At 39.0% G+C, this 15,049-nt stretch overlaps 2 protein-coding genes across 16 annotated transcripts in view; both read right to left on the bottom strand.

The window, feature by feature from the left end:
- Positions 1–48: 48 nt before the first annotated feature.
- On the bottom strand, positions 49–1,721 carry LOC106633500 (galectin-4; the record flags this gene model as incomplete). Its single annotated transcript, XM_014338229.2, is given in 2 exon segments — positions 49–137; positions 1,680–1,721. Coding segments are annotated over 2 exon segments (131 nt in total), but the record flags the coding sequence as incomplete, so codon positions are not given.
- Positions 1,722–2,781: 1,060 nt separating this feature from the next.
- Positions 2,782–15,049, bottom strand: part of ryr1b (ryanodine receptor 1b (skeletal)) — a 65,684-nt gene continuing 53,416 nt past the window's right edge. For 8 of the 15 annotated variants that reach the window (XM_014338233.2, XM_014338234.2, XM_014338237.2 and 5 more), the window contains 23 exons: positions 14,668–14,748; positions 13,184–13,272; positions 12,802–12,930; positions 12,343–12,447; positions 11,116–11,145; positions 10,317–10,346; positions 10,073–10,154; positions 8,671–9,980; positions 8,505–8,587; positions 8,009–8,201; positions 7,683–7,769; positions 7,179–7,433; positions 6,946–7,076; positions 6,501–6,543; positions 6,275–6,408; positions 6,127–6,187; positions 5,889–6,035; positions 5,652–5,786; positions 5,359–5,515; positions 5,049–5,113; positions 4,861–4,961; positions 4,632–4,683; positions 2,782–4,500 (listed from right to left, as the gene is read on the bottom strand). In XM_014338233.2, coding sequence (XP_014193719.1) covers positions 4,405–4,500; positions 4,632–4,683; positions 4,861–4,961; positions 5,049–5,113; positions 5,359–5,515; positions 5,652–5,786; positions 5,889–6,035; positions 6,127–6,187; positions 6,275–6,408; positions 6,501–6,543; positions 6,946–7,076; positions 7,179–7,433; positions 7,683–7,769; positions 8,009–8,201; positions 8,505–8,587; positions 8,671–9,980; positions 10,073–10,154; positions 10,317–10,346; positions 11,116–11,145; positions 12,343–12,447; positions 12,802–12,930; positions 13,184–13,272; positions 14,668–14,748 — 3,596 coding nt within the window. In that variant the 3' untranslated portion in view covers positions 2,782–4,404. The remainder of the gene's footprint in view (positions 4,501–4,631; positions 4,684–4,860; positions 4,962–5,048; positions 5,114–5,358; positions 5,516–5,651; positions 5,787–5,888; positions 6,036–6,126; positions 6,188–6,274; positions 6,409–6,500; positions 6,544–6,945; positions 7,077–7,178; positions 7,434–7,682; positions 7,770–8,008; positions 8,202–8,504; positions 8,588–8,670; positions 9,981–10,072; positions 10,155–10,316; positions 10,347–11,115; positions 11,146–12,342; positions 12,448–12,801; positions 12,931–13,183; positions 13,273–14,667; positions 14,749–15,049) is intronic. The other 7 variants (XM_014338242.2, XM_014338243.2, XM_014338247.2 and 4 more) reach the window with 2 other exon arrangements.

Genomic DNA, 15,049 nt, shown 5'->3' with positions numbered 1-15,049 from the left:
AATTTTCTGTAAAGTGTATAGGGTCACGAGTTTATGTCTTCCCCTCACCTGGTGATGTGCTTGGGAATGGTCCCCTGGATATAGATGGATGTTCCTTCCCTCAGCCCTCCATTAATAGGCCCTAGATAGGGTATGTCCTGTGCCAGGGACAAAATATTAAGTAACTGTAACACAGCAACACTGTGGAATGTACGCACTTCATAGCCCTGCATGTCCAAATGTCAGTCATATTATGATTAAATCAAGTTACAAATTACTTTGCAGTGATTAATTACAGTACTCTAGTGTTATTTTGAACTATCATAATATATTTGTATATATTATTAGTGTAGTTACTAGTTAAATGTCAAATTAGGATTTAATGTACAATAATATTTGATGCATGTAAAATATTAATCAGGCTTTTCTATTTGGTTTGTACCAAATCTGTAAATGTATTATTTGTTTCAATGAAGCCAAAAGAGGCCCAGCATTTCAATATTTATACAAAGGCCTGGGTAGTATGGACAGCATTGTGAATCTGTCTAGTGTTTATCTTATTTCACAACAGTTCTTACTCTCTCAGTTTGGCCTCTCTCTCTGTTACTGGGCATGGCAAAACACACACAGTCCATGTATTATATACACTGTCTTCCATAATTCTTTGGAAAAATACATAATTTTTGTATTTTTACCTCAGTATACACCACAGTGGACAAGTCTTAAATATGATTAATCAATCTATTAACAAGCCATGTTCAACAAAAGGGCTGAAACAGGTGACCCTGAACTCTCCCTTAGTTATGGTGCAATAGGCCTATTCTGCTGGGGACTTTCCATAATGCACTGCGCATTTCTTTCTTTGTGTGTTTATGCACAACTTTGAATGTTATCGTTAGTCATTATTAATCTATGACTCACTTCCAGTTAATGTTCTGCCCTGTCTTTGTCCCCTCACCCATAAACAGTCATGGTGGATGGGTGCCCGAGCCTGGTTCTGCTGGAGGTTTATTCCTCTTAAAAGGGAGTTTTTCCTCCCCAAGTGCTTGATCACAGGGGGCTATCTGATTATTAGGGCCTGGCTGGGTCTTGAAGCGACAGCTGTCGTGATTTAGAACTATATAAATACAAATGAATTGAATTTAGCTGTATATCCTGACCTACACTTCCTTATGGGTCAGATTGTTTAGTCTATCCTTCTACTAAGAACCGTGACCAGTACTATGGACAATTAGAACGTTGTTTACTTACTCCTGTTCTAAGTGTTATAAACTTTCCTAATCTCATGCCTTCATTAATGTCCCTCACTTAAAACGTGTCATTCTTTGGGAACCACTGGAAAAAACTGAATAACTAAAAAGAAGATCCAACTAAAAATACTAAGTCTTTGCTATCATTTTGTGGTGTCACTTTTTTGGTTTCTCCTTACAAAAACGGCCGACCTTCCATTGTGATATTATCTGAATTCTCTAACAAAGTATGTGATTGCACTTTTGAGTTAATACATTTGCAAAATCCTGTAATGGTAATGGTACTATGAGAACCTAAGGACAATTTATTACATCTTCTCAGCATAAAATTCACACAGTGCCACAGGCTCAAATATTATTGTTATTAACAGAACAAAAACAATGACGTTTGTTTAAGACCTAATAGAAAAAAACATATTTTTGTGGGTATCAGTGCGTGCAGATACTTACCGGGCTATAGATTGGCTGATAGCCAGGAGGAGCAACAAACATGGCTGCAGTCAGTAAGATGGGCGAGCAGAACAAAACAGGAGAACTTCACCGAACACTAATACCACCCAGATGCCTTATTTTATACAAGCAGTGAGGGAGGGGTAGAACGGTACCACACCCAGCCCTGCATCACTGTATTTACTTTGGAGTAACGTGATGCAAATAACCTTTGCCCCTGCCGAGGAGTGGCACTTGAAAGAAAAAGACTTAGAATGCATTTGTGTGCAGCTGTGCAAGGAAAAACCAAAATGATGAAGCAATGAGTATCCATTCTACAGGGTGGTGATTCATTCTATGGTCCTCATTCTATTTATGGTAGACCTGATTAAATTCATACTCAATACATGATGTACAATGATGTTTGTTATAGTGCATTTTGTAGTTTGTGTGCAACAGAATTCTTTTGAAATAGAGCTGTATGTATGAATAAATTACCTCTGGTACACACAGAAACCTGATATCATAAAACAGAACCGTAGAGGTGTGTACTCTAAGTATGATTCATTAAATATCCAAACAAGGCTATCTGCTAAAGCCAAACAGAAGCACAAGTAATCCTTATCTCCCACTCAGGTAACCTCATAAATGTACGCATACATACATACTACATGGAGGCGTTAGCTTAATCCAGCAAGTGCTTTGTAAAGTAAACACACTGAATGGTTGTGTGGTTGAATGTAGACCCACACAAATTCATTCAGAGAACAAAACTGTCACAGTAATACATGGGTGTGTCCTGCTTAACTAAGGACTTTTCATATTTGGTTAAGTTAAAGTTTTTAAAGACACCATCAAACCTATAAAATCTTTCATCTAATAAAATGTAAACTCTAGCTTTTGCCACTTCAATGTGTAATTGCAAAAATGAAAATTAGTGTTATCGCCCAAATGAAATGCATGAAGACTGCCTGGCTCATTTTACTGGAGAACAACCTTGTGAGACCAAACATGAATGGAATTTGTAACTTCTAAATACAAGGTAACATGAAGAACAAATCTGGGGAGATGTACATCCAGAAACACACAGAAGCTTGCACGGAAATAAGGAGACATCTTCACGTTCTCCTTAAAATAGTCTGTTTATTCTGTATTGAAACACAGGGTTCAGTCAGAGGACACTCAGTCAAGTGGAAAGTAGTGATCTCTATTCAGTTCCATAACATCAACTGCTTCTGATAGGGCTACAGCGGCAAATGCACACTTCAGAGTCATCAGCAACCAAAATACTGCTCTGTATTTGACATATAATAACATTAAATACAAGATGGAGAGTAAATGAGTTTTTATGTGTTCAGGAGGAGGCATAGTGAGACAGAACGGTCTGAGATCAATGCATCACACATGACTTTTTTAAATTGAGAAAATAATTCATATGTTGAATTCCTAAAAATACTGATCATAAAAACCTAACTAGCAAAAACAAAAGCTAACTTTCTCTTCTGACTGCAAACTGGGCATATAACCTGTGTAAGACCATTTCTCTTCACCACTGAGGATGTCACAAACAGGACACACGTGTCCAACAAAGTAGCAAGGGTCATTTAAATCCCTCAAAGCCCCAAATAAAAATAAATATATGTATCTATGGTTTAAGTAAAATATGTCTTTTCATCAAAAAGCGTCCAGGCAGCCTAGTCATTCCTCAGTTATACAGATGACGCTTTGGCCAAAGTGTATACGTTAGATACATTCATTACTTATTTTAATGCACTGACAAAAACTTATTTGTGCATAAAATGTCATAAAACAGACTGTTGGCCAGAAATACAGACGGGCTAAAACGGTCGTCTTCAGAAGATCTGATCTGCATATAAAGAATAAATAACCTTGGCATCCTCTTATAGTGTATGTGTGTGTACATCATCGATATCTTATATGGCACGGAAACACCAGCAGAGATTGGGCACCACATACATTCAGGGATGCATTGTAAGACTTAAGAGTGCCAAGTAGGTTCGTCTGTACAGCTGATTCACACCGGTACATGCCATGTACTGATGTCAGTGTGTTTTTTTATTTTGGCAAGTCAGTTCAGAAGTTTCTATTCACGATTGCTTCTCCGAAGACAAGCTTTGAGAGAAAAAAGAGTGAGAGGCGGCCAAATATCTTTACTGCCCTCTCAAGGATCTCAGAAAAATGACTGCGAGCTGCTTTTATTGCAGAAACACCAACAATCAGACATGTAATACCAGTCAGCAGCAGCCATGTACAAAAAAAAAAATCCTAATTTTACAAATAATATAAATAAAATATCTCAAAGAAAAGTGTTGAAACTGAAAATCTAAACGAGATTGCTGAAGCAGTGGCTTTGCTATAGGCACTAAAACGTTTACAGCAGTAGCGACGAAAGAGCCCCATTTGAAAAGACACAACTGATATGCAAGGCAAACTATGTATATTTCACAAAAAGGCCATGTAGTGTAGTCATAGCAGAATAAAAAGGCCCCTGGCTTCTTGTATCTTCTTATGCCTCACGGTTATTACTCTCCCTTTCTTAAATAAGCTCCAACAACATTCTGCTGCAGGTGGTACAACAGTGCAGTCAAAGTGTGCATAGCTTTAACAGAGGAGAGAACTGTGCAGGCAAAGGACAAAACTAAGACATAGATATGTTTGATCTTAAAATTTCATATCTTCTCTCTCCTCTCTTTCTCCATTGGATGCAGAGTAAAGATGCATGACTTTATCCAAGCTGGTCCTCATACTGCTTCCTGAAGCAGTCTCCAGCAGGGAAGAAGTCCCAGCATCGTTCCTGGTACATCTTCCACACATATGACTCCTGAAAAATGGTGCAACGTTGGTGAATGCCGACTTTTCAAAATTAACAATTCCAAAAAATACTAAGGAGGCCTGCACCTTTGTTTTTGAAACATCAATATTTGTCTCAAATCAATCCCTATATTTACTCACCTGTCCTGTGTGTTCTGTTTCATCTTTATTGATTAAATACATCAAGAAGAACCTGAAACAGAAACACAAATTAGACTTGACAGAAGTCAAAATCATTAGCATTAAGGGGTTAAACATGATTTTCAGATTAATACAATTAGCACAAATATCTGCTGATTTTCTGTTTTAAATAACAGAGTATTATGTTTAATGGCGTGAAAGTCACATCTGCGTTTGTAATGCCACTCACATGTAGTTGGCTAAGTTATGCTCTTCTAAAGTGTGTGTCTCAAAGCCGTGCGGCGTCGTATCAAAGTAGTCACTCCCTATTCCACAGATGAAACACTTTGTCTAAAGGGAGAAAGGAAACTTTATGATAAACAAAATCATGTCTAGTAGTTGAAAGAGAGATGTAGGTTGTTTAAAATTAAGCCTTACCTCCATGTCCTCTCTGACTTGCTCCTGCTGGTCTCTCAGCTCTCCAAATGCATCAATGATCAAACCTGAGAGACAGACAAATACTCTTTTTACCCTTTTCTAATTTTTGTAAAACAGAAATATCTTCTTCACTTGTGATACTGCACAAATAGCTAAATGCTACATTTTTCAGTGTTAAAACTGGCTGTAAATGCCATTTTCTGTTTAGACTTATGCTTACAGCCATTTGTATACAGTTTGCAGTGAAATTGCAGCGCCCTGTGTCATGATACGGTGGTTCAGTAAGCGTCCACAAATAACACAAAATTACCCTGGATGATAGCCAGCAGGATGACAATAACGAAGAAGAAGAATGTAATGTCAAAGACAACGCGGTAAAGCTCGTATTCATCACCAGCTGGGTCCTCAATTTCATCTCCTATGCCACCGCCAGCTCGCACACCAACGTACATGTGGAACAGGTAACACTGCAGGAGGAGGTAAAGTCAGAGGTCAGTTTAGATAGCATAGTAAAGCCGACCTCCAAAAAATCATGCTGGGTGTGTCCTGAAGTGGGCTTTTTTTGCTTTGTTGTTTTTTGTGGGGGGGTTGCCCTCCACTCACAGTCATCATGTCATCACACTTCATGTCCGGCTCATCCTCGTCTTCACTCATGTTGTAGAACTTGCGGAAGAAGTTAAAGGCCACCACAGTGTACAGGTACACCACCACGGCCAGCAAACCCACTGTCATCACCAGCTGCAGCGAAAGGAAGGAAAACAAAGGATCTAATGTAAAAAATCAAAAAAACAAAACAGGTCAACTGAAAGCCCGATTACGTATCTTTAGCAAAAGTGTAACCTGTTTGCCGTTGTGGGTGACGGAGGACAAAATCGTGCGCAGGGTTTTCACGCCCATTGCAATGTCAACAAGATGAGCAGCAAAGAAGAAGTTGTTGTAGTGCCCAAGCAGAGACATCAACATGTACCAAACCAGGTAGAGGAAAGTCTAAAAGATATTTAAAAAATGCATCAGGAAGACCGCATTCAAAGCAGATTCGCTTAATGTTTTAATTACATAAAAACTTTCTTTTACTCACATTATCAGTGAAGACCACACCATTCTTCCAGATCTGGTATTTGATATCAATAGATGTTATCCTGCACAACAACAGACACATTTGCCCTTATGCCTTTTTTAAATATAACTCTGTAAATGATATTGATTCATGTAATGCGTGAGCTTACCAGCTGAACATTGAGGTGTCAGGTTCAGGCTTTTTTCCATGGCTCATGGCGCTGACATCAAGAGAAGCCAAGTCCATACCAAGCAGCTCCGCAATTCTCTCTCTGCCATAAATGTCCCCATATTTATCCAGAACCTGGACATCACATACAGATGTTGAGTTGACCGTCGTACTTCAATATATAACTGCAAAAATGTGGCTGACAAAAAAAGACAAAAAAGTCTTACCTTTCTTTTCACAAACTTGTCCCAGTAATTGTTGGGGAAGGTTCTGCACAATGATACAAACATTAGCTACAGTGTGCTCAGTTTATCTTATTTATTTAAAACTCTGGAGCCTCACACATTTCCTTTCCAGTTTTGCACAGATAAATATCTTCCTGACCTAAAACCCTGTTTGTTCTCTTTTTCTTTCCTTATTTTCTCATTGCCCAATCACCTTTCACTCTTTATCAGCTCATCATCTCTCCTTGCTCTCTGTCTTCTATCAGTGATACTGTGATTTTACTGCACAACCATCTCTAGTGTTTAAACAGGATGCTTTGAAAAAGAGAAAATACCCAGTGAGTGACAGTTCTCTGGGCAAGAGTGCCTTGTTGTACCAACCTGGTACTAGCAGGTTCTACGTAATAAAGTATCACGAATGTATCTGATACTGAAACATGGGTCTTACGGAGTGTTGAGCACCAGTCTGTCCCACTGGCCCTTGATGTCATCGTCCTCAGGCTGCTCAGTGACATAGAGGCCATCGAACTCCAGCTTTCTGGCCAGTTCTTTCTCTCTTTTGAAGATAACCAGAGGGACCTTACAAAGGTGGAGATGGAGCAGAAGATATACCGCATGAAACCTATGAAAACACACCCCTAAAACATTTTTGGAGTAAAGAAAAGCAAATCTCTCACACACCTTCAGGCAGTTGTAGCCAATGATACAGAGGAAGGAGATGATGGTGTGAACAATACCAAAGAAAGCCATTGCTGGTTCCATGTAGCCAGTGCTCTCTTCCAAAAAGTAGTACAAAGGACCTTCTTCATCATCATCTTCCCCTCCGTCATCTAATCCTGATCCGTCTTCCTCAGCACCGGAACCTTCAAAAATCCCAGAACCCTCAAAGAGACCAGAACCCTCAAACTCCTCCTCACCTGGAGGCGTGTCAGACACCTAGAAAGGTCATAAAAAACAGCAGTCCTCAGGGTCTTGGTAAAGCTTCTAAGAATATTTTTACTAAAAATCTGAAAGAAATATTTAAGACACGATCACAAATATTAGTTGGTGCTGATGTATGAATGTGAATATGCTTATTTTTATGCACGTAAGACTCCAGAACTAACAGATTCTAATAACTGAATTTGTAATGCACAGTGCTACGTCCCAGGTGTCATGACATCAAATTATTTAGTCAAAACAGACCTTGTAGAAGAGCAGGATGAAATTGAGAGCGAAGGCAATGAACAGGGCCAAGAAACGTAAATTGTAGAAGTTGCGAGAAAGGTAGTTCTGGAAAGAAATGAATAAATTAGCAATAATGCTGTGATAAATGCCGATAAATGCACATGCTGATAAGGTGTCCTCCATGAGTTACTAATCACAAAAGTATACTAGGAGTCATTTTAAAAATGTTCTATGTATGAAACTAATCTCTAATACACTAGCTGAACATATCAGACTCATTTTCTAGTACTCATCATGGCAGTTAAAATACATTCAACACCGTGCTGAGAGAAAAAGCTGCTCACCATGAATTTAATCCTCTGAACCTCCAGCTCATTCCACAGTTTAAAGCCCTCCTTATCAGATTTCTTGTCCTTCTTCACTTTGGTCTTCACACTTATCTCTTCTTGTTCCTCAGGCTCTTCCTCCTTTACCTCGGGTTCAGGCTCTGCCTTCTCTGCTTTCTCTGCTTTCTCTGTTTTCTCACCATTCTCGGTGCTTGGAAAGACACAAAGAAATTTAAGCTTGGGAAAACAAAAATAGCTTTAGACTTTTGGCACTGTTTAAAATGTGATTAAAAACTCAATACCTACAAGGGTGTACGCTATGTATGTGAACAGCTAACAAAACCGTGCAGAGTTACAACTGTTTTTTAATCAATAACATCCGGAAATTGTTTATAATTGCACACATGATAGTGAATTCAGTGAATTGAAAATATATTATGTTTAATCTCAAGGACACATTTTAAGCAGATCCTGCTTATTTTTGACATCAGACTACAACAGGCAAACGTCTTACTCTGCTTTCTCGGTCTCCTGAGGAGCCTCTTCTTCGTGTTCAACCTTTTCTTCATCTCCTTGTCCTCCTACTGCAGCAGCCAGCTGTTTTAATTAGTTTACAATTAATTAACCAGTTACTAAAGAGTGTACACATTAATAAACAACTATGAGAGAGAACAACCCACCAGTTTCCTCTTCAACAGTGGAGTGCCCTCTGGAGTCGGAGGTTCTTCTGGTGTTGTCTCTCCCATGTCTCCAAGTCCCCCAGGAGTATTAAAGCCAGGCAACCGTCCACCTTCTCTGTCCTCACCATCCTCTTCTTCCTCCTCTCCACCCACGGCATCTATGAGGTCTGCCACTCCATCTGCATCTTGGACTTCCCTAGCACCCGGTTCAGGCGGTAGGTCCCCATGAACTTCATCTTGGGTGGGATCAGGCATACTGGCCAGGATCTCTGTTACTGTTATCTTCTTGGCACCCTCTACTAAGCCTCCACCAAACAGTGCCTTCCATATTAGTGTGAAGAAACCCTTGCATATACTATAGACAAAAATCAGGATGCCCATCACGACAGTGTAGACGAATGTAACCAGGCCGATAATCATGTCCTTTACCGTCATTTTTCGAAGTTTGCGATATCGACGCCGGAGGTTACGGAAGGTGAACATGTTAAAGAAGTTAACCACGCTCTTCAGAAACTCTGCAAAGGCAGAAGCCGACTCCGGAGCTTCACCCTCACCATTCCCTTCATCTCCTTCTCCAGACTCTCCTTCATCTCCTCCACCTTCCTCTTCTTCTTCATCATCTTCTTCTTCTGCACCATCTCCCTCTGGCTCAGAGATAGATGCAGCAATGTTCATCTCAAAAATGGTGTCCTCACAGAAGTTCACAAACATCTCCATTTTCTCACTCTCGCCACCCTCGTTGACCACATCAAAGATGAACTGCCGCTTGGACTCTCTGACTTGAGGCATCTCCCACTGATTGCGGTTCTCCTCACTGATTTCAAAGTAAATGCGTTCGATTTTCCTGCTGGCCCCCATGATCTCGATACGGCCAAGGAAAGGGCGGAAATAGTTGAGCACGCTCTCTGCTTGTTCCAGGAAGTTCTGAAGGCGAGTGTCATGGGGTACATGCTCTGACAGGTTTGTGAGCAGAACAGCAATATTGAAACCGATGTCTTTTGCTGGCTCCTGGAAACGATCAGCAAACTCCTCAAAGTTGATCATTTCATTCTCATCAGCCTCTGAGCACGAGAGGAGGAACTGGATTTCAGACGGAGAGTATTGCTTCTGACTGTCCATGGCCTTGGAGAAGTCCTTCTTTGAAATAAGACCACGTGGATCAGTCACATAATCACGGAACGCATCAGATGCCACTATATCCTTGAGCTTGAGGAACATGTCGAAGAACTTAAGGATCATCTCCACATTGCTGGAGGACTCCACCAACATGTCAACCATTTGCCTGGCAATGGTACCATTCACCACATTGCCTGATAGCAGTACAAGCAGAGATGAGATAAGGACAATAGAATGTATCTGACAGAAAGAAGCAGACATGATCTGATAGTGAGGAGTAGCTTACCTTCAAGCAGTGACAGAAGCATCACTACCATGTCCTTCTGCAGATCTAAAAGCTCCTTCAAGAGACCAATTTGACTGGAGTCCTTCGATGGAGCCAAAACGTATATACCAGAACGCAAAGACACAGCGGAGAGACAAGCTTTTTAAAGGGTATTGACTAAAAAAAAGCCATTTTTTGTATACATTACAGTTTAAACTGAATATAATTTGCTTCTTTTTTTTTAAACGTAAGTGAAAGGCACTACCTCAGAGTGTGATCTACTCCAAAAATGATCCTTGGGGTGCATTTTTGAATAAAGAATATGCATTTTTATATAATAAATTGTACACTGAATGTGATAGGACGTGAGACAGAAACACAGGAAAGGGGAAGGAAGAAAATGGCTCTTCTAACAGCCTTAATTTGAAAAAGAGACTGCAGGATGGAAGACAGCCATATTTGCAGACGCTAATCTTATCACTCCTGAAGGCCTGCACCAGCTGATATGACAAACTTCAAATGTTTATCATAGGTCATAGTGGCTGTCAGGCTGGTGGAGATCTAGAGGAAAAGGATGTCATGCAAGCCAGCAAAAACTGCTTGCGAAATCAGAGTTGTACCGTTTTAAACAGCTTATCATCTACAGCAAATGAAACAGCTAAATGAAGAGAGACAATACAACACGTTAAGGCTTTAAGGAGTAAAGTGAAATGAATCCCTCAAAGAAGAAATAATTAATTCAATCACAATACATCCGGAGACACTTAACTTACAAAAGTGTAATTACAGTTTGGTGTGTAATAATCATCGAGGTCTAATTCTAGCACAACTAAGTGAATAACTGTAACTTTGGCTTCTTTAACAGTTGAGACCTAAAATCTATATCATTACAATAAACGCAAAGACAAAATATGAAGTGCTGCAGAGAAAATACACAAAGAGGCACATGTAGATGGTGCAGGCTATTAAGCAACTTATTAAAGAAAGTATTAAGCATGAGGGCTTTAAAAAAGCATGAGGGGCTTTAAATGAGATGGATTCGGTGTGAAAACACAGATTCTTACGCCGTTTCGCTGTCCAGGATCGGGGTGCATCTAACAGAGTTACACATGAAAATAAAACTATTTTACATTAACATTTTTACTTTGTTTTTGGATTGTCTCAGCATGAATACTATCTAATGTTTTGTAAGGCAACAGCCTCCATTTCAATAACCAAGACAGCATATATTGTTCTGGAAGTTTTTTTTGGCATAGAACTTCCGAACAAAACTTTTTTTAATGTATGTGTTTTGTTTTATCTAAACCTGCCTAAACAAAGTACTTGTACAGAAGTAATTTTCAGGAGAGTCATATGACATAAAAAATGCCTTTTAATCAGTGGTGTCAGTAGCAATAAAACAGCCACACAAAATTAGGTTAGTAAACACTGCAGCTTCTTATAAACCAAAACAAATGAATGACAGTAGACACGTGTTATTGAAAGCAAACACCCAAAGCACAATCAAATAGCACTGGTAGTTTAACTTTATCATACAAAAATGTAAAGTAGGAAAATAGAAGTAATAGAAAGGAATAAGTGTATATTTTTTTCAAGTTGTTTCTGCCAACTTTAATGAAGTTCATATTATTCGGGGAATTCTAATTCCACATTAGACTGAGTGAGAATAATTAGCTTTGCTAATGTAGTAGCCATCATTTCTGCAACTCTGAAAATGTTTTCATATTTCTCTGGGTGGAAATCTAAAATGTCAAACAAAGTTGTTGAATCGATGAACATAGCTAATAAACGTGTAGGTACAAGACAAACACTGTATGCATGAAGGAAGATGATCTTGCATTTCTAATTTAAATTTGGTTACAATCTAACTAAAACGTAAAGACAGTTAGACCTAATATATAGACGGATTACTTTACCAGGGACAAAATTTGCAAGGTTTAAATATCCTTTGATATTTATCAGACAGTTAAATATCAAAAGACTCATCAAAGTGGCAGAAACAATATGACTAAAAAGGGAGGAAACGGTTAAGATTTTTTCTAAAGTTAAACCTGAGAGTAATCAAACAAATACATACTTTTCTCTGTAGGAACCATGAGAGAGACAGTTTATATAATTAGCATAACAAAACAGACAAATCGACAACTATTTTTATAAACAAGTACGTTTAGATTATTATAGAAAATAGTTTGGGGGGTGGATTCTAAATGGAAATTATTCCTGACACCGGGAAATAAAAACTAAAAAAGAAAAAGATTGAAAATTAATGACTTCAATGGCATGTTCCTTACCTGAGCAAGTTTCATCATCATGTGAGCAAAGACATGTAGAAAGCCCACAACAGCGTCCCACAATCTGCTGTGGGCCAGAGATTGTTGGTTCCCAGTACAGGGACCCTGAAAGTTAACACACACATCGGCAAATAAAGATAATATTCATGTGCGCTTACAAATTTGGAAGACATATTTTTTTCTTTGTAACCAAACAAAATATTTCAAAAATTCTAAAAAGTCTGATTTTGGGAACAAAACTGTGTTTTGAAAAATGCATATCCTAAGCAGGAATACAAAACCTGTAGAATTTCTTCTAAAAAGTCAATTTACTCTGTAATGTACAAAGTTTAGATCTGAAGGAGTTCTCCACTTAAACACTGTCTGGAGGGCTGTGGGAGTAGACCCATATTTGGAATATCCCCTAGAAATCTTATCTTCCACTAAGATTTCTTATCATTCATGCAGCAAGATTTTTACCTGGATGTACTCAGTCAGGCTGTTGAAGACCTGCTTGGCCACAGTCATTGCTTTGGAGAAATTCCTCTTGCCAGGCTCATCAATTATGTCTTTTCCTGAGTAGTACCAGTAAAAGTCACTAATGGACTCCTGCATGCAGGAACAGGAGGAAGAACATGACGTTAGCAAGGGTTCTGGATGACTTATTTAACTCTCAAAAAACTTAAAAATATCAGAAGCTAACTGTAATATCTAATTTTTATGATATACTGGACTCATATTAAGACTCTTTTTGAGCTCCCAGAAGTCATTAATAAGAAACCTTTCAAAAGCTTTATTGTATATAAGGTGCTTAATCCTCAGTCTTACCAAAATCAGGGAAAGTACTGTATATCTGACTGACCTGGAGTCGAAGAAGGTAGTCCACAGTGCAGATGATGACATTTATAGTAGTTGTGCTGCCTGTCTGAGTCCTTAAGTAGTTCTGAAAATCTGAGGATAAAAGGAAAAGAAAATTAACTGAATTGCCAAAATTAAAGAAGTCTACTTTTAAAAATTCAGACAGACGATAATGCACCAGGTGCATCAAGTGCTGACTTTCAGCTTTAATTCAAGAAGTTTTATAAAAATTTAGCATTAACTGTTTAGGAATTACAGTTCTATATACAGTGTCCCGTGGGGAGACCCAAACAGACGTGAAGAAGATCTGTCTAGAGCAAAATAAAGTCCGCCAGAATGATGTGGACCCAGCTGAAGAGAACAGCCCAAAATAGAGTCCGTTGGCGTGGTGTTGTTGTGGCCCTATGCTCCACCAGGAGTCTACAGGCTCTGTGTGAATTATTAACGGACCCAAGATGCAGACTGCTTAGTTGTGAGTGAGCTTTATTAACAAAAGGGTGAAACAAACAGGGACGAGGTGGACGAAAACCAAAACTTAAGAGTAACCTAAACTGGGAAAAGCTAAGCAAAAACAAACCTGAAACCTTGAGACATGAACCAGAGATACAGGGAGAACAATGCGGGGAGAATGCACAGGAACTGTGACTCATGTTAAAAAAACTTTAGGAGTGTCCAAATCACTCTTAAAAAGAATGAATGAAAAAGTGCACAATGAAACAATTATATCAGTGGTTAATAAAAACTGCTTCACAACTTCTAACCAATCTTTGACACATATATATGGAGAGAGAGACAGGGGGAAACTCAACAAACTGGTCAGGACGGCCAGCTCTGTCCTGGACTGTCCCCTGAAGTCCATTGAGCAGGTTGGGGAGGAGAGTCTAAGCTAACATCCATCATGGACAACACCTCCCACCCCCTGCGTGAGACTGTACGAGCACTGAGCAGCTCGTTCAGCAGTAGACTTTTACACCCACAGTGTAGGAAGGAGCGCTACCGCAGGTCATTCTTACCAGCAGCTGTCAGACTATAATGCAGCTTAACATCCTGTTGGTCATCTTACTCACCAGCTTGTTTGTTTACTGTACATTTTATATATAACTCTGTAGATTTGATACATATCCCTGTCCATTTTATAGCTATCTCCGTTCAATGTTCACCTTGTGTCTTCCTTTTATATTTTATTTTTCCTTGCTGTAAGAGCTCTGTAACACCGAAATGTCTCCTCCATGGGATAATAAAGGTTTATTCTATTCCATTCTATTCTATATTCCCCACTCATATTCAGCCGAAAGCAATCCTGACCGTGCTTCACAATGCACACGGATAATGACTCCAAGTATGCTGAAAATTTCATTTATGAAATACAAAACTTAATGCAGAAAGTCTAAAAACAAGGTGGCATCACTCTGCCTCATGGAAGATCACTAAATACAGCCGTGGTGTTTGGTGAATAGACTTGTTTTATTTAGTACAGCCATGACTTACCATTATTGTGGCCCTCACAAAGAAGTTGAAGGAAGCGGAAGAGGTCACATGTAAATTCATCGTCTGCCATCACTTTCTCATCTAGGATGAATAACAAAAGGCATGCTAATTAATCTGTGCGAAAGCAGGTTTCTGCAGTCCCAGGACAGCGTACACATGAACTGCTTTTATTCTGTTAGATTATAGTGGTAAACACAAGATTATGTATATTAGGAGTAAAGGTTGATGCTATAGAGGAAGTACCCTAGAAAATGCTAGGGTACCTTTAGCTCACGTTTCTTTAACATTTTAATGTTCTTTTGCAAAACTTGAATTGTATCCTTTTTGACTTGATCTATTTGACTTCACCTTACAGAAGTTGTAGATAAAGATTCAGACCAGT

The sequence above is a fragment of the Haplochromis burtoni genome, unplaced genomic scaffold, assembly GCF_018398535.1.
Source record: "Haplochromis burtoni strain Fernald_Lab_line unplaced genomic scaffold, NCSU_Asbu1 Contig_36, whole genome shotgun sequence".
NCBI classification, from domain to species: Eukaryota; Metazoa; Chordata; class Actinopteri; order Cichliformes; family Cichlidae; genus Haplochromis; species Haplochromis burtoni.
This window is presented reverse-complemented; position numbering and strand designations above follow the sequence as displayed.